Raw genomic sequence first — 22,484 nt, 5'->3', positions numbered from 1 at the left:
CCTGTCATTGCCTTCAGTGCAGGGGTGGAGACATGCTTGTAGCCAAGAAGCAGTAAGCATCCCATGGCCCATTTATATCACAAGAGCAGCAGCAAATCTTATTGCGAACTACACCCAAGACTTTAACATTTTGAGTGGTGAGCTATAGCAAATATAAATTTATGAAGCTGTTTCCCAGCTAATCCTAGGAACAGTGGAAGCAAATTCTAGCTTGGAATTGAAAGTTCTCTGAACCGGAATCTGTCTCCGAATGGCTAAACAGACAGAAGGGAGAAAGCCGCATTGATCAAAAGAATGGCTAACAAGACAGATGCAGTCATAGGACTCCCAAAAAGGGTGTGGCCAGTTTTCTTACCGGTTTCTATGGAATGGGCGAGCTATACTTAATCCAGCAGCATTTGTCTTGTACGATCCTGGTGAATTGAAGCCATTCACAAATCCACCGTTAGGAAATGGAGCCTGCAGCAGACACAAAGTATATATCAAGAGGCAGCATAGAGGACTCATCCCACTGTAAACAAAGGTTCTTTAACTAGGAAACTGAGGACAACAGTATACTCAAAACCAAGTTAAGTATGCTGCCCTACCTCCACATTTCCACCAACTGTATACATTTCCCCTTTTACCAGAATACTTAGCTGTGGGCGAGGTAATGCTATACCGAGTGGAGATGTTCTCCTTAGAGTATGTAAAAAAAAATATCCCAGAGTTTCAAAGACAGGGCTTGCTGAGGATAATCTTGCATAGCAGGGCTTCTTCAGCATCTCTCCAAACCCCATATCCCAGTGGCTGTAAGTGTGAATTTCTACAGTGATTATCTATCACTAGTTTAAAATTAAAAGGTCTGTGTGTAAAGGCCGCGAATCCTCAGTAGCTTACTTCCAGAGCGACTAGTAGAATGCTGAACATTATTAAACCCATTAATTGTAGTTCATAGCTAGAGAAGGCTCAAATTTATTATTGTTATTCCACTGCAGAATCACATGGTTTTTCAAGCAGGCCTTTAAAACCACTCAGTAATTTTGAATAAGACAGTTTATCTGTATTTAGTACTGAAAATGCTTAAAGACTATTTTTAAAAATACTCAAGTGGTATTTAAATGACATAACAGTGTTCTTCTGAAGCCACTGAAGAAAGATAAACCCAGGTGACTCACACATGAGACTTAAGCATAAGCTTACCAGTGGTGTTTCAAAATAAGGTGCAGGGTTTGGAGACCATGTCTGAGGCACAATACTGTAGATGGAGTACTGCTGAGGACTATATACAGGCTGCATAAACAGTGGTGAGGCAAACTGTGCTTGTGTTTGAACAGGTTGAACATACACACTGGAATCCACTACCCGGTAACCATTCTTGGCAAAAAATGTGTTGATGGCTTTTATCCTGGCCTGCAAAAGGAAGATGAAACCACAGAACATTTACTATACATGGTGACAAGGCCATTAAAAGGTCTGTATCAGAGTAAAAGGAAAGAGGAAGCCACAATTATTTGTACTATTTCCTTCATCTATCAGGTTAGCCTGCAGAACTAGCTTTTACAAATTGCTAAGAATGCACTTTCAACAAAGTTTACGATTTGGTTTGCTTCTGGGATGAAGTTCTATATTCCAAATACCCAATATAAGCCTTCCTTCCAAAATGTCACAACAATTAAAACTGACTATTTAATCTAACACTGTCATTCAATATTATTGAGACAGATCTGCTTAGTAGGTATGCTAGCAAGAGCAAGCAGTTCCACTAATGCTGGAATGAGGAGCATGATTGACCAGGATTAGCATGATTCACCAGAAGGTGGGATTGTGCACCTGTCAAAATGCTCTTTGCAGCTTTGCAAAGCACCGCTTGAAGCAGACTCTCCCCTCTCGTGCTACCCTCTCATCTCCCACTTTCATGGTTTGCTTTGGCCATAGTTTAATGTTGTTCGGTTCGGTTGGCGCTATGAATAAGACTAAAAAGTGCCTCAAAGCCATGTCCACAATGCAATCCTGATTAGACTTAACTGTAGTCAACTCCAGTAATGCTAACCAGGCTTGAAACCAGGGGTGGGGAACCTCTGTTCAAGCCATAACCACTTGCCCTACACCTGACCATCATATACAATGTCATGTATGCGGCAAGTAGTTGTGACTTGGCCCAAAGTGGGCAGCAGGCACAGACAATCAAAGGTGCCTGCAAAGCCTTCTGCAAGACACTTTGAAGGCCTGGCTATCAGCTGATCGAAGCCCTGACAAAGGGCAGCACACAGCTCTCTGCAAGCAGTGACAATCAGCTGACTGTTGTCCACTGAAGAGAGCCTACAAAAAACAACAAGAAGCTGGGATCAGCTGCACTAGGAAGTTCCCCATCAGTCCCATCCCAGTGTTAAAAGTTGGCCCTCTTGGTTGTGGGAGGCGGGGGAGTGGAGACAAGAGAAAGATCAGGATCCCGCTGGTTCCTGACCCCTGCTTTAAACCATGATTAAAATAAACCAATTTGGAGAGAAACATTACACCTACACCAAACTGGTATTAAAGCCACAGTGCTCAACCAATCATTTAAATACTGAAATATGACTTAAGATCCGAGAATACTTGAGGCAACTTACCATTATTGGCTTGCCCTGAAAGGTTTTAACTTCTTCCCGTAAATATTTAAATGCCTGCACAGATATAAAAACATTCACTGAGAGACTCGCTTTGATAGAATTACACTTCAGAGATATTGGAAAACTTATGGAACTATCTGCATAAATACAAACTGGACTAAAAAGAAAGAAAAACAATCTGGCTCCTTTTACGGAGGTTACTTTAGGAACAGTTAAGAGCTTTGCCACATAAAGTGTTAAATTAAAGCTGGGGTGGCCGCTCTGGTGGCAGTCCTCCAAACCTTTGCCTCTAGCCCTCAGAACTCTTCCACACAATCTTCACTAGCCTGTGTGCTTTTGCCAGGCTGGAATGTGCCCTAGACCTCCTGATAATGCCTCTTATTTGCTTTGATGAAGGACAGAGTGTGAGAGTGTGTCTAGAAACCAGCCTACCCTACAATGGTTGCATTTGATTTGTTGCTCCGCCCTCCTTTGCTGCCACTCACCATTGGCAAGTGGCCTCAATAAAGTTGCCTGGAAGATAATGTGCCTCTTGAGCTGAAAGGGTTTCCTACCCATATCAAAGCAGCAAATACACCCCTGGATCAGCTGGGATATGCCTATTCTGCTATGCCACCCACACCCCTCAGGTAACGGAGGCAACGTTAATCAGTTGTGTGTTCTTAGCTGCCTTCAGTCTTTTAAATTTGTCTCCCCACTTCTCAACTTCTGGCTGCGTTTACATGATTGCTTTGAGACACATAGGTTTATAACTGTCTTGGCTGCCCTCACCCGCTAGGAGAGGACAGAATATAATAGCAGTGTAAAATGCTGGCCACCACATGATTTTCTTACCTGCTGTGCATCAGTGTCTGACTGGAATGTAACGTACCAGTTGTTATTGTGAGCAAATTCACAACTTATCACTTTGGGGCAGCTTTCATTTTTAAACAGTGCCTTTACCTCCTGAAGGGGGGGAAAAAAGACTATTTCAGTAAATTACAATTGCTGTATAGGTTTTTGTGACATATTATCAACTGGGGCGTTGTGCCATCTATGACAAAAGTCAAAGAGAGTGAATTAATATATATGCAGTACTATGTTTATCATCTTTATTTTTAAATATTTTGAATTCCTACTGGAGTACAAAATGCTTAAGTTCAGTGAAGCACTGTTACCTACATTAGCAATGACCTGTACTCTGCTTACATAAACGTGGAACAGTGCATTTAGCAATCACAATAAGAAACATTACTTTACTTCAACTTCCAAACAAGATTGCTAACAATCTGTAAAGCCACCATGTGATCTCCTAAGTCAAATAGGCTTCCTGCAAAACAAAGCAACCTTGTTCCAAAACAAATATCCCTATCCACAGCTATTGTGAACTAATATTTCACAACTAAAAAAATTAACTTCTCAATTTTTTAAAATGCCATTGTTAAGGTGCATTTAGTATAGGTATGGCAAATGCTATTCAGTTATGCTTTACAAAAGCGGAAATGATCGCTACCAAATATTCCAAATCTCGATAGCCTGGAGGGAGTTATTGTGATTAACCAAGAATAACGCCTTAGAGAGTATTGCCTTACTACAATGCACATCATTCTAAGTTCTCAATGGGAAAAGAAAAGCTTTCTGCAGGACTGACATCTTAAAATATCTTTAATCCTGAGAGGTGATTGGCTGCTGTGAATGGAACTCAATGCCATGCTAAGGAGAACTTTCCATCAGGACAAGCATTTCTGTTTGCCCAACAGAATAATCTCCTCACACACTCCTCACATCTCAGAGAATGAATTTGAAGGTGGTGCAAGGGGAGGAAAGGGGGGAACCTCATTGTGCTACCATGAGCCCTTGTGCTGACTTCTGCAAGTGCACCAAGCCAGCTGAATCTGGTCCTTTCTATCCAGATGAGTTTCCCTGCAGAATGGTACTTTTTTCCAACTTGTTATATCAATGGAGTGCTTGAATGTTTTCTTACCTCTACAGGTGTTGTTTCAGGAATCTCGCGGAGAATAATAATGCATCGTTTGTGGTTTGGCCTAACTTTTTCTCCTCGTTCATCCACTTGGACTATAGGAGTAGCTGAATTTAAAAAGAAGTAGTATCTAAAAAATAGTTTTTAAACTGCCAGAAACAGATACAACACAACAAGACCCTAAGAACGACATACATGAACCCTTTCGCCCAATTTTCAACTTAAATCCTGAAATGGGTAACTCAATTCACTTGATTCTCAGTGCCCACAAGCTCTGCTCATTCTCATGTTAATCTTTCCCCTTTTTGGCAAAGAAGTTTCAACCAGAGGAAGTAGAAACCAAAGTAGGAATTACTCCAGAAAAACCCACTGCAACAAATCTATGGGCAACATCCAGTGACGTTCTCACTTCCACAATGCACTTATGCCACAGGACTTTTCCTTCACCTCTCACCAGCCTCCATAACATGAAAAACTGCTCAAGGCCCTTCAGACCTCTGAGGAAAGAAAGGTTAACATGAGAATGAGCCCCACTGCAGGACATTGAAGCTACATTGAATCTCACCCTGGGGCATGAAAGGGGAAGGTAATTATTTCCCTTCAGTTTCACATAGCTCAAACATAATAGGTTTATGTATAGGAAGGGCACCAAAGCAATCCCAAATCAAACAGTGCAATTACACTTTAAGGGAGTGGAAGGCAGCTAAAAACAGCAATAAGTGCCTTCGGTGCAGACATATGTTTCTCAGATACAGAAATGCACCTATTTGTCCAGGGGTAAATGCATCTAAAAACACAGCTACGAAAAGAGTTTGACATACATCTTAGTACTTCCACAATTAGATCCATATTAGTTGTCAGTTTCTTAATTCCTTCCATGTTGGCGATTGTCCATATTGGAATAAATTGATCACTGTCCATTTGAGACATCAAGTAAAGATCCTTGGATAGATTCTCACTAAAAATAAATAATAAGCATCTTTGTAAAATTATACCCAGAAAACAGGGTGGCTTATAGGGACAGTTTTATCAAACACTTCAAAACAGTAAGAAAAAATAGAAACTTTTAAAGATACAATATTTTTGTATAGGACTATACTGTAGACATTCATGTAACAGAGATATACCAAGATCACAGGATGGAATCATACACATCATGAAAGGAGCAACATAACATCCTTTTACCAATTTGTTCTAAATATTGATACAGTATTACCAATATGTGTTGCCTATTACTACAAAGAAACACCTGCCTTATGGTTTTGGCCTGGTTAGTGAATGCTGAACTATCAGGAGCAGCTACCTACTGATCTATAGACATTTATATCCAACCTACTTCACCTTTGGGCAGTTCACAGTATCAATAAAAAATACAAAACAACAGTAAGTTGCACCCAGCAAAGATGTCCTGTTATTGCAAGGATGTCCAGCTCCTCACTGGACTTCCTCTCTCCTCTGCCTTTGGGCCCTCCCACGCCACCCCTCAAAATCTGTTCCGAGGTTTCCCCAACCTTCTGGAGCATATCTTGGGGGAGCAGGGGGCACGTGGAGAGAGAAGGAAAGATGCAGGTTCATTGCAGAGACAGAGGTCCTTGCTCCAATGGGAGGACTTTGTTGGATGCAACCCTGAAGTAACAGAAAACTAGACGAGCACAAAAACTAGCAAAAAAACTATCAGGGAGCAATATAAAATCGCTACAAAAACAGCACTAAAGCCCAACGGAGAAAGGAAAACATTTCACCAAGCAAACAAAAACTTTAAAAAGTGACTTGCATTTCTTTTTTACAAGAAGAATTTCAGAATCTTGACTGGGTCAGGAGGGGAGGCATAATACCAACCTCGTTCTGTCACAATAGCATTGTGCCAAATATTAACAGGAGGATTCAAGAGGAAACATTTGCTTTCTTTTTAATTGACCACTTGCATAAGAGTCCTTAAAGCAAAGGTAAACTGCCCTCCAGTTACTGTTGGACTCCATTGCTGGCTGGAGCCAATGGAAGTTGCACTCCCACAAACAAATGGAGTACACCATGGCAAGAGCCCATATCTAGCCCTAGTTACATTTACCAATACATTAGAGTTCAATACCGTGAGAAACAGAACTCCAATTGTTTCTTCAAACATTCTTTCAAGTCTTCCGGAGAAATGACGGGGCTGCCTTCATCTGAAAAAAATGTATTCGAGAGTGAATTACTAATATTTTTTCTTTTAAAAAAACCCAAAGAAAACAAAAACCAAAACACCCAAAGTACAGAGGAGGGGGGCATAAGTGCAGGTTTAAGAACTGCCATCCTTCTTATCTGATATACGATACAAGTTTTGCTTTAAGGTATTGGCTATATTATATCTTGTTACTGAGCTTAGAAATGTACAGTATTCTTGTATATGCTTTTCATTGTATATATGTGTCAGGGGACTGCCATCAGAACAGGGGAGGGAGGCAGGGGGGCGTTTGGGATACAGAGAGCCTCCTACGCTTCTGAGGAGCAGTTCCTCTTCCAGCGAGGGCAAAAGCCACACCTCCAATGGAGAAGAGAGGGAAGGGGCCAGCCAAGGTTGTAAAGAGCCCCAGCGCCTATGCTGCTAAGAGCCCCAGCGCCTCACCTAGGCGGGCTGGCCAGGAGGAACGCATGCCACTTCCGTCGCCCAGCTCGCACAGAGGGGTGAAACGCAAAGAGGGGAGGCAGAGATTTGGGGTGTCTAAGTTCTTACGTTGGGGGGAAAGCCAGAAGAGGCCACTCCCAGATTCTGCAAGTGACTAAGACAGACATGAAACTTGTGTATCTGCACTGTAAATAATTTGCACAATAAAACCTGTAAAAGACAGGTCGGAGTCCTGCCTGGTTACTCACGAGCAACCACCACACAGCACCTGACAATATGTTTTTACCATTATGTTGCACATAGCTCTAGGTCAGAAGTGATAAACTGGCAGATCATTATCTTCCCAACCTCCTGTGTGGCAGGCCACCCACTGAATAACTAGGAATTAGGTGAAATCAAATGTGTGGACCAAGGTACAGCCCACAAAGCACCAAATGCCATGACCTGCCCCACACCTGACACCATATAATGGAAGCTGGGCATGGCTTGGCCAAATGGGAGGCTAGAGGTACCCCAGCACTGCAACAGGTACTTTTAGTAGAACAAAAAAATATAAATTTATTGTTATTAAGTGGTTTTATTACGATGATCTAGCACATGGGAAAATCCATTCTGATATTTCTGCTCTAAACAGAAATTCCTGGATTGCTTTATTAATGACACAATCAGTTTATAGCTCCTCCGCACCTCAGCTAGCAGAAACATTTCAAAGCTTATACTGGACTTATGAAGTCAGGCCTTCTAACCCACAAAATATTTTACTATTTCACCTACCCTAAACATGTCCAATTAAGTCACTTGTGACACAAGCAAAGAAACAGGGATGATGAGTGTGAAAACAACCGCTTTCTGGTTTAGAAAAAAATTACTGCCTGATTGACCAGGCACCATGGTTTAAAAGCTGGCATAAAATTAAGAGTTTCTTTTCATTTCAAGTTAACATGAATATTGTAACTGAGGAAAGGTAGCTATTAGTAGCCTCACAATAGAGACGTGTTAGAGGCCTATGGATGCCAAGCTATGGTTAATCTGAGTCCAACTGTGAGTTCAAACTGATTCTGGTCTCAGCTCATTCAGCTTTTAAATGATATAAAGGAGACTGCCTGGAAAGGTATAAGACCATTATGACACAAAGGAAGGTGCAAAACATACAGTAATTTGTGGCACATCTTTACCCTGAAGAAGTTGAGAAAACATCCAACTATTTTACTATGAGTGTGAAAACTGCCATCTTGGGATTTGATAAGTCAATTTTCTTTTTGGGTAGTTTCAAAGATGCAGAACTCCCATCTTTTCCCCCATCCCAGTCTGTGAAAAGAAACAGTGCCCTGAATATATGCATGATGCCTGCTCCTTGTTATTACACGTTACATACAGCACAGACATCTCATGGGAAGGAAAAGCATACATGGAGCATCAGTTCCTTCCCAGTCAGAACTTAATGTCCTGAGAATTAATCCCTACCATCCCTCATTTGAAGTATTACACACTGCCAGGTACACAAAGGAAAGTTCATGGCCACACCTGAATGAAGGAACTGGTTTATATGTGCTTCATTAAAAATGCAGTGTCATTTATGGTAGCAAATTTTACTGCAGTGTGACTATATTGCCTAAGGACTGTAAACAATGGGGGGGGCACCATCTTCATAAGGATTTACTATGTAAAAAAAATACTAGTGTCAGCTGTATATGTCTATAAACATGATCTTTCAAATTTAATCCAAGGAGAGGAGTCAATACTTTCTGAAGACACTAGGCAAGTCTACAAGGTCACTGACAAAGACTATAACATTGCATGACACTCTTAGAAAGGTTGTTTTATTTTCCCCTGAAACAGTACATCACCTGTTGCTTCCCTTCCAGGCTCCCTTAAGCTTTCTCCTAAGTGCCACTGTCAGTAGTTCTTTGATCTCACTCTCAGAATATATCCCACTGTACTACCTCTACACGTTGTCTTCCAAGCTGCTCTTTCACAACCCTACTGGAAGTTTTAAAAGTCATACAAAACCTGAGGGTTCTATAAATTCAAGGGATTGTCAGACCATCCTGCATCTTTAACGACAAGCACGTGTGTGCATTGTGTGGAAGGAAACAAATAAACCATGTCACTATTCTAAATCTGAGTTTTGCTGATAATCCCCATGCAGTACACATGAATGGACTTTAACACAGAATATATGTAATGGATATTGCTGATGCAAACGGTAAAACATACAATTTGAATATCCAGAAAAACAGGGAGGTACCTATATTTAGGGGCTCTCGCAAAGTAGACTGGACACTTACCAGAAACATCATAGAGTTGGTATCCAAGCTCTTCATGTGTCAAGACCATTCCATTAGCCGCAGATTCCTCAACACCTGAGCTGTTTGACGTTTCACAAGATGAATACATTGTGTCATACTGCTTAGCACCATCATCTGCAACCTCAGCATTACCTGGCACAAGTACAAAAGCCATAAATGGGGGGAAAGCTCAGGTTGCAAGCAATGAAAATGCATTTCCTTCCATTCTTATTGTATCCCACTTTTTTAGACATTTCCTTCACAAAGGAGCTTACAAATGTCAACAAAAACAAACTCCTGGCAACCATCAATGTTACCATTACAAACAATGTAGTTTTATACACCTGTACACTCAGTGTGCAGGGCCTTTTATATATTATTTGCTCCCTTTATCCAGTTTCAGTCAACTTTTGATTAATGGAGAAGGCTGAATTTAGAACACAGACAAATACTAATCGTGGATTCAAAGTACATTGTTTAATAAGTAAAAGATAAAGGTAAAGGTACCCCTGAACATTAGGTCCAGTTGCGGACGACTCTGGGGTTGTGCGCTCATCTCGCTCTATAGGCTGAGGGAGCCAGCGTTCATCAGCAGACAGCTTCCGGGTAATGTGGCCAGCATGACTAAGCCGCTTCTGGCGAACCAGAGCAGCGCACGGAAACACCGTATACCTTCCTGCCCTCTACTTGCACTTTGACATGCTTTCGAACTGCTAGGTGGGCAAGAGCTGGGACCGAACAACGGGAGCTCACCCCGTCACAGAGATTCGAACCGCTGACCTTCTGATCGGCAAGCCCTAGGCTCTGTGGTTTAGACCACAGCGCCACCCGCGTTCCTTATAAGTATTACATGCTTATTTTATATATAAGAACAGCTTTGAACTACTGCTGAGGTTACAAAACCTACTGTACTTAAGTAACTGGTCGAGTTCTTATCTAAGAAGTGATCACAACTGCCAATAGCCAAGATTAAAATAACCAGTTTTAATACTCAACGTGTTTCTGGGAAAGCAGAAAACTGTGTGTGAAACATGCTCATGTGTGTTACAGTGATGTAGAAAATTTTCTAGGTGACATTTTTTATTTCCTAAGTTTCCTATGATTTTCTAGTAACAATGAATGGATGACACCTGCAAATAAATATCAAGCTCTCTTCACTAAGAGAGCTGTTTATAAGGGCAACCCAGGGGAAAATACCAACAGTAGTTTCCCTTCAAACGGCTTTCTTTCTAAATGCCCAAGTTCTTGACAGGTTTAAGCAGCAATGTGGGAATTCAGGAAAGGGAGGTAGAAAAGACAAGCACATGGGGTGAAGAATATTAAGGCGAAAGACTGGTTTGTGTGTTGGAGCTGTATGTGCCCCTCATGCAGCACACGAAGAAAGGAAAAGTTTGGAATAGAAAGTCTGGCAAATACAGATTTTGAAGCTGCTAAAGCAAACTCCGTAAAGACACCAGTTTTCCCTACCCACCTTCTCTGGTCTACCTGAACTACCTTCCCTAACAAAATGAATTCCTTCGAAGATCTTGTTTGTACCAGAACCCACTGCATTAGCAGGAAACTGAAACCTGAAACAATTGTTCATTGAAATATGAGTTTAACAGGCAACAGAACAATCAAGCAAAACAAGGTTAACACCAACCTTGCTTCTCCCTTGAAAACAGCAACTACTTGCAGCAGAGAATCTCCCATAGGTAGAATTTATTCCAGTAATTCTACATTTCCCTAAACTTCAAATATGCAAGGGATGATGGGCTACATTTCACACTTCTCCCCACCAAGAACTAGAGGCCACACAACTAGAGGCATTGTGACATTTCATGTAGACTGCCCATGCTTAAAAATCCTAAGCATGTCTACTTACATTTCAAAAAATCTATTTCCACTACAAGTATGTGGGAAAGCACTAAAAGTGGCTGGTGCCATAAGAATTCAGAACCAAGTGAGAAAACTTTACTTCTTAAATGAAAATAATTTTCAAGCTGTGCATAATCCTAAATATCACAATTCTGCCTAGGTTTTCACCATTCTTAAATTGTGTAGGCATTATTTTGCCAATGTGTTTACCACGCACATGATCTAAGGAATAACTCAATTAGCTTAGGTTGTATATGGCCCTCAGCTTTCAAACTTTTTGTTCACAGGGTCACATGTTCACTAAAGTTCAGAAATGATGAAAAAAGCTCAAGGAAAAGGTGAGAAAAGAAAACAAAGGGAACAGAAAAAGGCAAAGTGAGAAAGAGATTCATTTCTGTACATTTAGCAATGTGTTCCCTCTCAGCGCGATACTTGGGTCATCATTGGGCCTTTGTAACTTTTTAGAAACATTCCCATTCAGGAGTACTAACCATATGAACATCTTCAATACACTTCCTCACAAATTCACATATATTTCTATCTAAGCCAGGGCTGGAGAACCCACGGCTCTCCAGATGCTACTTCCACCATCCCTAACCACTAGTCATGCTGGCTGGGGCTGATGGGAGTTAAAGTCAAACAACATCTGGAGAGCCACATGTTCCCCACTCCTAATCCAAGCAAACCAGCTGCCTCTTCTGAAGCTGAAGTAATGCCTTCTGTTACAGAAAACCAGCACCCAGAAGCAGCTACTGTGCTTTCAAGGACAAAAGAACTGGTTGCTTCTTACTGCTGGATTTAGAGTCACACTATAACCACAATCCTAGCTAAGCAACGGATTAAGCCATTGTTCATATTTAGAAGTATGGTCTTGACATCTTACCCTCTGTACTATTTCCCGGCACAGCTGCTGTTTCTTGCCATGATTGCTCAGTGCCATTAGTTGCTGGTGCAGCTTCAGAGTTTCCTTGCATGCTTTCCTGCCATACTTTTGCATTAGGATTTAAGCTGGCACCTTTCGATGTTACCTGCTGAGAAAACAGAAGATGTGTATTAGCAAATAACAAGACTTAAAAGGTCAGGAATATTTATTCTGTTAAGCTTTGGAGATCCCTCTCCCATTTAAAAAGAAGTGGGCTGTGGCCGTATTACAAACTAGTTAAGACTAGTGTGAAAACTCAGTGGGGCAGATAATGGAGTAATTAGGGGATATAAATTTCCCACAATTTCTAAGCAATTCCATGGGGTGAAGGAACCCAGTGTAACAGTATGGCTTTCTTAGATTCTTGTAAACCTCTGTGAAAATATGCAAGCACCATTCCCCGCCCCCCATTCACCCTGCCCCACAGTCCCTTGGTAAGCAATTTTTATCTCTTACTACCACCGCAATAACTTCTTTGAGTCTGCATGCTGGTATTTACTGGAGTTTGCACCCCCCCCCCCCACTATATAAGGTTTTAGGTTTGATAAATACATTCCTTGGTGAGGGCCAAAACCATGTTCCATTCTGCAAAAGGTACCATTAGAATGAAATGTTTCCTGCAGTTTGGACACACTTGTCTTTTGGGAACCCCTTCCTATAAAGCTAGACCACTGCTAGGCTCTTAAAGCAAGGGTGTGGAACCTCCAGCCAGATTTGGCCTGGCACAGAACCCAATGTGTCCTCCAATACCATTTTTCACAAACCCCACCAACATACCTTATGTATGTAAGATGTGGGGCAGAGAGAGATGCTGCTAGATCAGCTGTACAACCCAGCTCCCCATGGAAACTCAATTGCACAGCTAATCCCTGCGGAAAGCAAGCTTGAAATTATCACCTATCACCGTGGGCAATGAGTTCACCCCTGCCTGACCAAATCCCCTTGGGGAACTTGCTTGCACAATCAATCCCTGCAGAAGGCAGCTTTGCAAGCCCAATGCTCAGAGCTTTGCTAAGCGCAGGGCTGGCAAAGCCCCTTGCATTGCAGTTCCCAAGCACCTGATAAACAGCTGGCTGTCAAGAACTTCAGAAGTGCTGTGCAATGGACTTTTTACATCAGTCATCAGACATCATAATGCTCCAGCAAGGGAAGAATCAGAAGTCCACCTTAAGCTCCCAATTGTTCATTTGAAGCTCTACCCTTACTCGCCCCATACCTGACATCAGGTAGGTGGGTGTGGCTTATCCAAAATGGCCTGGTGGGTCAGGTTTGGCCCCTGGGCAGGAGGTGCCACACCCTTGATTTGGAGAGCTGGAAACCACAGGAGGGGAGAGCACTCTTGTGCTCAAATCCTGCTTGTTGGGTTTCCGAAGGGCAACTGTTCAGCCACTGTGAGAAAAGGAGGCTGAACTAGATGGGCCATTGGCCTGATCCAGCAGGCTCTTCTCGTTTTCTTAGTAGGTGCCAAATTTGATAAGAACTATGCAGCCTCCCATGGAGTAATTCATCCTATGGATAAGTATATTTTCATTGTTTTAACAGCACCTCATTGCAAACACCAACATTCAAAATATGTACCCAACATCAGTGTAACCCACAGGCAGTTTTTCAATAATGCACCCTCTCTATCAGTAAGTTTAAATAACTATGAAGTCCAAGAACCCTCAAGTCAGAAACCAAAAATATTATGAGGAGCTTCCAGGTATTCAGTTGTCTGCATGTTTCAAGGGATCAGGCTGGCTTATAACCACACTTTGTCTCATTGGCAATTTAACTTTCCCCCCAGCTTCAAGAACCTGCTCTCTGGAAGATGGGCTCTCCTGAACAACAGAAATATAATCTGCAGCAACACACAGGAAGATACGGCTCTTTATTAAGACAGTATAATGATACTGAACAAGCACTGACCATCTTGCCACAGAGAAGCACAGGCCAGAGAATAAGGAAGTTGAATTCCAGAGTCTAGCCTTCTGGAGTCTCTCTAGCATCAAGGAGTGGCTTTAGTACCATACCCTGTCCATAGAACAGAAAAAAAAAACAGGGCATAAGGAAGCATTATGGATTGCCACATATATAATTTTGCCCCCACCAAGATCACAGTACAACTAAACATCAGTATAGCTTTGTGAACTAAACACCTATGTCTCCCAAAATATGAACTGGCTTCACCTCCTCCAATCGTGTTCGAAAGGCTTAGAACAGAGACATGGGTAAAACAGTGAGTGATTGAGAGGATTCTTTCTCAAGAGTAAGGTACACTCCAACATAGCTGGTTTTTAAATCCCAGGTCATAACATTCCGTTTGAATCCAGTCTCAATCAGTTCCGCCTCCCCCCAATGTATCCAGCGTCATACAACTGCAGTCATGGCAAAACTGTTCTACTTCACTAGCAGAAGTGAAGACTTGTGACAGTACAGAAATGCAAAGGATAAAGCAGAAGCCTCAACCAGAAATTGGTACCCCATCTTCCCATTCACATTATATTTCTTCCTTCTATTTTTGACTAGATCTCTGATTCTGCATGCCATTGTCATAAATAATTTAACAGAACTATGTATAAAGGTAGGCATGCCAAAGGCACAAATTCTAACATTAAAAAATAATACATAACATATTATCAAGCTTCCCTAACCTACCACCCTCCAGATGTTGGGACTCCAAACCCCATTAGCCCAAGCCAGCATGACCAAATCAGAGACTATGGAAGTTGTTATCCAACAAGATATGGAAGACAGAAGATTAAGAAGACTGCTGTAGTTGTTCTGTTATATTAAGAAGGAATCAAAACCATATACAATGTTTTAACAACTTTACAAGATACACTTAAAAAGTCTTAAAACCTTGCCTTCCTCCCTTCCCATCCCTGGGGAAAGCTGACATAAGAGTTTTCTGATTACTACCATTATAGTATATAATAAATAACACCTCAGCCAGAGCTGAACCTATTCCTGCTCCCCTAACATCCATTGATATATAGCAGGGACAGGGATATGCACAATGTGATTATCACATCACATGAATCCCTTACTAAAGATTATGGTTAAGGAAAGAGGCATAGAACTGGGTCTGCTTTTGAGCAGGACCCACCCACTTCTACCCTGAGAAATCGGTGGAGATAGGAGTGAATCTGTAGATACATTTTGAGAAAATACGGGACCCAACAAAAACTACTCTTCAGTCCAAGAATTGCAACTGGATTGCTTTCTTCATGCAGGTGAAAAGTTCCAATAAGGTTATAGCTTCTAGAGTAGCCTTGAAGTTAGGTTGTGTTTATTAACTATTGGCGATGGAGATGAGTAACCTCAAGCTCTCCCTCGTACCTCTTTTTAAAGTTTCCACCTCTCCACAATAATAGATGCCTGAAGTATTGTGAGAATTAACTTTCACACAAAAGGTGTGTGAGAGAGAGGACAAGAATAACACACACACAATATTCAGTTGACAATGGAATGTCCAAAAGGGCTCATAAAACACATCCTCCTGCAGCTGATAAGATTTGTGATTTTTTGCCTTTCTTATTACATTTTCTTTCACCTGCTCCGAGCACTCCAAGTTTGTATCAGCTTTTTTAAGTGTACTTAGCTCCGAATCAGGCTTCGCCCAGGAACTAACTTTGATCAGCAAAAGCGGGGGGGGGGGGGGGGGCAGCAAGGACAAAGGTCTTTAAAAAAGTTTTAGTTCTGAATGTTTTGCATATTCTTTGTAGCAGTTTCTACACATATGTGAAATGTGTTCTCTGAGAATAGTGCTGGAGAAAAAAACGCAAAGCCACTAGAGGCTGAAAGCTTCAAGTCCTGTAGTGATTGCTGGTTGGTTATTACATACATACTTATTCTTTCACTATCATGAAATATAAATTCCTTCAACAAGCACTGCAATATAGCTATTAAAAAGGGAAAATCTTATTTTAAAAGGTGAGATTACATTGCACATAATGCACAAGCTTCCCAGTGAAACAAGCAAGACTACACAATTTTTTTAATGACTGGCAACCTTTTCACATACCTGCGAAGTTATTCTAGAGATCCTCCCAAACTTCTTATAACTGGAATGACAATCTAATAATTGTGCCTTTGGAGGGCTTGCAAAGCCATTTGCTGGCCAATTAAATTCGTTTCCAAGCACCAATAATCCCCAGAGAACAAATTCAAACTACAGTTTGGAGAAATGAAGTCTTGCTGCACCAACTTCCTGCTTCCGTTAAATGCCTAAATTTCATACATGAGGACTTAGCTCGGGCTGAAATCCAGTACATGTTACCAGTATGTTACCGCTTATTTCTACTGCTTGTTGCCAAAGCATGATTGAGCAAAAACAGTAAAAGCAAACAGCAAAATCCTACATGTGCCAGGGTCGAACAGTGTTGAAGTTACAAAACTTGTTACACAAGGATGTCATTCAGCAAATACTTTTCAGTAACAGCTCTGCACCAGCTTCTTGGTTTACAATGCTTAACAAATTTCAATAATTTCTTCCTCCTTTGCATCACTGCAGGTGGTTGGACTAGAAGAACCTCCCAACTCTACAATTCTATGACTAAACCATATACAAATGCAACTTTTCCCATGCCCTTTAGGTATATTAGCATTGTAACAGCTGGACATGAAATATTGTTTTGTGAAGTGACCAGATCTAGCCTTGCTACATGGAATACAAGATTAGCATCCACGCACCAGACCACAAGGCTTAGCAGGCTTGTGTCCTGCCTAGTCACGGCCCAGGTTTCAGAGATCGCCTCAGCCACACACACAGAGCCCTGGACTCAGCAGTGAAGTTCTGGGGGAAGCAGAGGTCAGCTTCTGCAATCCCCTTTCTGCATGCTTTTCTCTGGTTCCAACCCAGAGGGTTTAGTAACAAATATACTAAATACCTGCAATCCACAGTCCATCCCTGAACAGATCATCATTAGAGTTCTGCCGAACAAGATCAAGACAGGCAGCACTAAAGTAACACTGGCAAAATGAAGCTCTTGCACTAGTTGTTACCTACCATTCCCCACCCACCCACACCCACTTTGCGTTCTGCACATGCCTGACTTAACTTTGCAATGCAGTTAATATTCAAAAGGGTGCCATATCAAATCAATTATCAAGACTGCATACCGTGCATTTCTTTCACTGTCTGATGTGTCATGCAGTTTCCACTAAAAAGTCAAACCATCACACATTTCTATGTTGGTATCACTCATTCACCAGTCTCTAATATTTTTGGCTTTAGAACTATGATAACAGGAACAAAGTAGTATTGTTGCTTTGATTTTTTACCTTTGTTCAGCATAGGTTTATTATTTCTCCAACAAATAAGTTACTCAATAGTCATTTCACTGTACTTAAAGGTTAGCTATGCCATAGCACCACTTTTGAGTATTTCAACATATACTTTACTAAACTCATCCAAGAAAAGGAGATGCATTATTATGTATATAATGAGAATCTGTTATTCAACACTGCTAATTTATGATGAATCAGATTAGGAGATACAAAATATAAACATGAGAAAGCAACCAATATGGTAGCAGTGGGGGCCCAGCCATGTACACTTGTCCCAGGCCTCAGGGGGCTGGGGACTGGGGTGGGGTAGGGGGTGTTGTTTAAGTTTATAACTTTATTATAACAAGACTCCTGCCCAGGGCCTCAGACAAGCTCTGCATGGAAGGGTCTTCAATATCAAAAAACGCTAATTGACTTTCCATGGGCCAAATCCAATTTATCACTAGCCCAGTGGAAGTATTGAAGTGGGGAATGATTTTGCTTCCAAGTCTTAGCTAACACTTTAAAGCAAGGAGTGGTGGTAACAGCTGCACTTTTTTCAGCCACATTCATGCCAACTGAGCTAGTATGCATTATACAGACAAAGCAGTAGAAGGGGAAACACGCATGCAGTTGCTAAGCAACTATGGAAGCATTCCCCATCACTTCCAGGTTAAGAGGAAGCATCAAGAGATGCTTGTATGGTTGCCAAACGACCACACAGAATCCCCTCTCAGCCTCTTTCCCCAATGAAGCTTACCTAGTTTGAAAGTTGCACAGCTGCCAGAGGCAGAGAAGAAAAAGAGATAGTGACCTCTTAGCACTGTGTTCAGCACTAAATTGACTTCCTAGTTCAATCTCCATGTTATAACAAGATGCCAAAACTTTACAACATAAGTAAATAAAATTGCAGCCATCTTTAAACCAACATGGGCAATTCATTGGATTTGAGGTGTCATTATAGAGGCTAAGGTACTGATAAAGAAAAAAGAAATGAAGATTAGCTGAATAAGAAAAATCAGGAATATCAAAAGAAATTCAAAGCTTGCATTCTTGAATGATCCACTGCAATTAAGTATTATTTGCAAGCAAGTATGTTTAAAATTGCATGTCCTCCTAGAACTCTTTTACTTAACCATGAACACTATGGTCATTAGCCAATCAGGAATTGGAAACATCCAGTTCACAGACCAACCTTTGCCCACAAGGTCAAATTTGGCCCAGAAGGCCATTTTCCCAAGCCTACTTCCACCTCTCAGTCAGCTGTTGGTGGGTGGTATCAGCTGATGGTCAGGGTTCAATTCTGCATTGGCTGCACACATCAATTCCCCTGCTGAGAACTGGCATACACAGCCAAAGCAGCAGGATTTAATCCACAATCATCAACTGAGGAAGGGAGATTAAATCCTGCTCAGGTCCCAGCATGGAGCAGGACTGAAGACTCTGCTCATTAGTTGCTGAGCAGACTACAATTCAGTTGGGTGCTGCTTCACCAACACATTCCCTGCAGGAAAAATACTGTTAAAGCAGAACCCCTCCCCCTAACATCCCACAGGGCAACCTTGAGAGGTGAGGAAGAATGCACACCTATCAAATCGCCTGACAACCTCAACACAAGTGGGTGGCTCCACCCACCCGCAAAAGTAGGCCTGTGGAGAGAGAGGAGATAAAGTTCTGGTTCACCAAATCAAAAAGGTTCCCCACCCGTGAGCTAGAAGATCTTGCACAAGGTACACAAGTTAAACAGCTATCACAAATATAGCATGTTGGTAACATGCACAGTTGTACCTTGGTTATAGAATAGCTTAGTTCCCGAACGTTTTGGCACCCAAACGTCGCAAACCCATAAGTGACTGTTCTGGTTTGCAAACTATTTTTGGAAGCCGAACGTCTAACAGGGCTTCTGCGACTTCCGATTGGCTGCAGAAGCCACACTTTGGTTTCTGAACATTTAAGTCGGACTTCTGGAACGGATTTCAGATTCCATTACTTCCAAGGTATGACTGTACTTGAAATCAAACTCATTTGCACTAGCTCTGTTGCAAACTGATGATCAGAAATGGCTCTCATGTTAAAAGAAAACGCTTCACTGCACTAAAGGGAGCCGTCCAATTGTACTGAAGTTCAAACTACTACCCATTCCACAGCTGTGGAACAAAACAGACTAAAACAGTAAGAATGCACCACAAACATTGTTGTGGGGGCTAGGTTCATCATTATAAACAAAGTTTTTTTTAAAAAATGAAAGGCTCACCATAGGCACACATTTAGAAGAGTTTGGATTTGATATCCCGCTTTATCGCTACCCTAAGGAGTCTCAAAGCGGCTAACATTCTCCTTTCCCTTCCACCCCCACAACAAACACTCTGTGAGATGAGTGGGGCTGAGAGACTTCAGAGAAGTGTGACTAGCCCAAGGTCACCCAGCAGCTGCATGTGGAGGAGCGGAGACCCGAACCCAGTTCCCCAGATTACGAGTCTACCACTCTTAACCACTACACCACACTGGCTCCCTTTGTATGAATTACAGCACATTCCTAGGCATGTTTACTCAGATGTAAGCACTCAGATAAGTGTGTATAGGATTGCATCCTTAAAAGCATGCATTTTCAGTTATTTTATAAAGTGATAAGCTTGCATGCTTGGGAAGATCAATTTATTACTAACAAATGACGAGTCATTACAAACAGCCATGCCATTTTCCCAATAGAAGAAATTAAAACAGGAACAGACTCTTCCTCCTGGTCTGCTTATATCCATTTTGGTTTTGGTTTTTAAGATAGGTAAAGTATTCTAGCACTCCAGGTGTAATAAATTACTGTGAATGGCTACTACTGCAGCTGCTTATTTCTATGGTAAGTTTTTTTAATTAGTCCCTAGCCTCCATATCATGTTTGCATCTAAATAGACGTGATTATTCCAATTATTCACACACTCCTGTGATTCCTTATGTACTTACTGAGGAGTAATGCGATGACTATACATGTATAGGAATGTGCTGTGAATCCATATGTTTTCTGACATTTTGCACACCTTGGAACACTAAGATTCACAAACCCTTTTTACCTAAAGTCAATCTATATTGAATAACCTTTATACTACTGACCAGCCACATTAGTCCACCCTTTAAGTGCTCATGAGGCCTGTTGGTGAAATAAAAAAAATTTATAATGTATGACTTATAAATAGGTTCTAATTACACACCTTTGTCAGAAGTCAATGGTTCTGCTGAAAACGCATTTAAGGCATTCACTCTTTCATCATGCATTATTTTAATGGGTGCCTGAGGCTGTCTTCTAATACATATTTACTTGTTAGTCCCACTGAAGAAAGTCCCACTGGATTCAAGGCATGTATAAAACTGATCTACAAGTAAGACTCCAAATAAATATTTAACACGAGAAACACTTTTATGCTTTCTTAATCTAAGTAACTGCTTATCTTATCACAAGAAAGATTGGAATTGCATTTGAAAATGTCATTCTCCATTTTGACTTTGCACTGTTTGAAAACAGCCATATGCTACATACAACTCCCATTCACAAACTTTTCCTTCTACAGTAATAGATTTACACAGTACTAGAAGATACAAAGCTATATTGTTTAGTTACAACGAGTAACAATATTATTGCAATAATCACCATGTGTTAAGTTCTTCAAATAAGAAAACCGATTAAGCCCATCTCGTTAAAATCACCTTCAGATCCAGAAACTACACCTCTTCACCACTCAAAGCGTGCTGTTTATGGGCACAGTTAAGCCAGCGCCAAGTTGCTAAGTTGCAACATTTCTACAATAAGAACAATACAATCTGGAATCTACTCAAAGCATTAGCTAGGCAAGAGAAAGAGAAAGCCAGGCAGTCAGCTGATTATTTTGCACTCATGCCATGTGCCTGCGGTTGGGGGGGGGAGCTATTTGGGCGGAGGGAGTAAAAAGAAATCTTGCAGGTTTTATTAAAAAAAAAAAAGATAGGAGGATATGCTGGTGGGGAAATAGTTCTAGTAGTATCTTCCCTCCCCGGCGCGGGCCTCAATGTGTAACCTTCACACGTGCCCGGCCATGTTCCACGCCGCAACCACCACCAGAGCAACTTTTACAAAAGGTCATTGCAGTGCCTTTCAAGGCCTCCCTTCACCCGGGCTTTCCCCAACCCCCTCCACGCGAAGCCAAGAGCCACGCACGAAAAAAAGAAGAAGCTCCCATTCACACACACGCACAAACGCGGCCGCTCCGTTTCTCAGCACAGGCCAGCTGGGCCCGGAGGCCTGCTTCGCCTTCACCCTCCCGAGCCACGCTTCCAGCTCTCGGGAGCCTTAAAAGTCACCCAACACGCGCACGCACCGCCGCCTGCCTCGAAGGCCTCCCGCTCCAGCCGACGCCTGCCCTTGGAGGGGGGGCACACCCACACCACCCGGCTCCCCCCCCCCCCAAGTAGCAGGGCCGCCCCTCGGGACGTCTATCCTTGCCAGCCACCCACCCACCTCCAGCCCCATATGTACATCTTAAGCCACCGAGGCAAGAGACCACCCCACCCACCGCCGCCACCACATTACCCGCCCGGCGGCAGCGTGAGCTTCCTGCGCCCGCATGGAGCGCCCGGGGTCTCTGCGTGAGAGCGAGAGCGCGCACGTGCGGCGGGGGGTGTGAATGAGGGAGGGAGGAAGCGCGCGCGTACTGGGCACCTCCTCCTCCTCCTCGCGGCCCCCCCCCCGCCCCCGCCTTCCCTCAGCTCAGTTGATGATTATCCCAATGTAAAGGGAGAGGGGAGGGTCAGGCGGAGAGATTTGCTGTGTCAGTCCCAACCCCCTCCCCCCCCCACGCGAGCCGCCTCAGAGTCACGTGCCTCAACACGGGCCAACCTTCTCCCCCCCCCCCCGCCTCGCGGGCGCCCGCTCATTCCCTCACTCACCTCCACGAAGAGCAGCATCTTCTTCCTCTCAACCTCCCAACCCCCTCCAGTCTGTGACCCTCCCGACCCCGAGGCCCCACCCCCGCCCCCCTGTCGCCGG

General features: G+C 42.5%; 1 protein-coding gene across 1 annotated transcript in view; it reads right to left on the bottom strand.

The window, feature by feature from the left end:
* LARP4 (La ribonucleoprotein 4) overlaps positions 1–22,185 on the bottom strand; it is a 36,917-nt gene extending 14,732 nt beyond the window's left edge. The window contains exons 1-10 of the mRNA XM_077923932.1: positions 22,029–22,185; positions 12,185–12,332; positions 9,445–9,597; positions 6,641–6,716; positions 5,373–5,509; positions 4,555–4,658; positions 3,426–3,536; positions 2,592–2,645; positions 1,183–1,392; positions 356–459 (exon numbers count right to left, since the gene is read on the bottom strand). Of these exons, the coding sequence (XP_077780058.1) occupies positions 356–459; positions 1,183–1,392; positions 2,592–2,645; positions 3,426–3,536; positions 4,555–4,658; positions 5,373–5,509; positions 6,641–6,716; positions 9,445–9,597; positions 12,185–12,332; positions 22,029–22,064 (1,133 nt within the window). The 5' untranslated portion in view covers positions 22,065–22,185. The remainder of the gene's footprint in view (positions 1–355; positions 460–1,182; positions 1,393–2,591; positions 2,646–3,425; positions 3,537–4,554; positions 4,659–5,372; positions 5,510–6,640; positions 6,717–9,444; positions 9,598–12,184; positions 12,333–22,028) is intronic.
* Positions 22,186–22,484: the final 299 nt, after the last annotated feature.

Source organism: Podarcis muralis, chromosome 2 (genome assembly GCF_964188315.1).
Source record: "Podarcis muralis chromosome 2, rPodMur119.hap1.1, whole genome shotgun sequence".
In the NCBI taxonomy this organism is placed as follows: Eukaryota; Metazoa; Chordata; class Lepidosauria; order Squamata; family Lacertidae; genus Podarcis; species Podarcis muralis.
The sequence above is the reverse complement of the archived record's forward strand: the minus strand, read 5'-3'. Positions and strand labels throughout refer to the sequence as shown.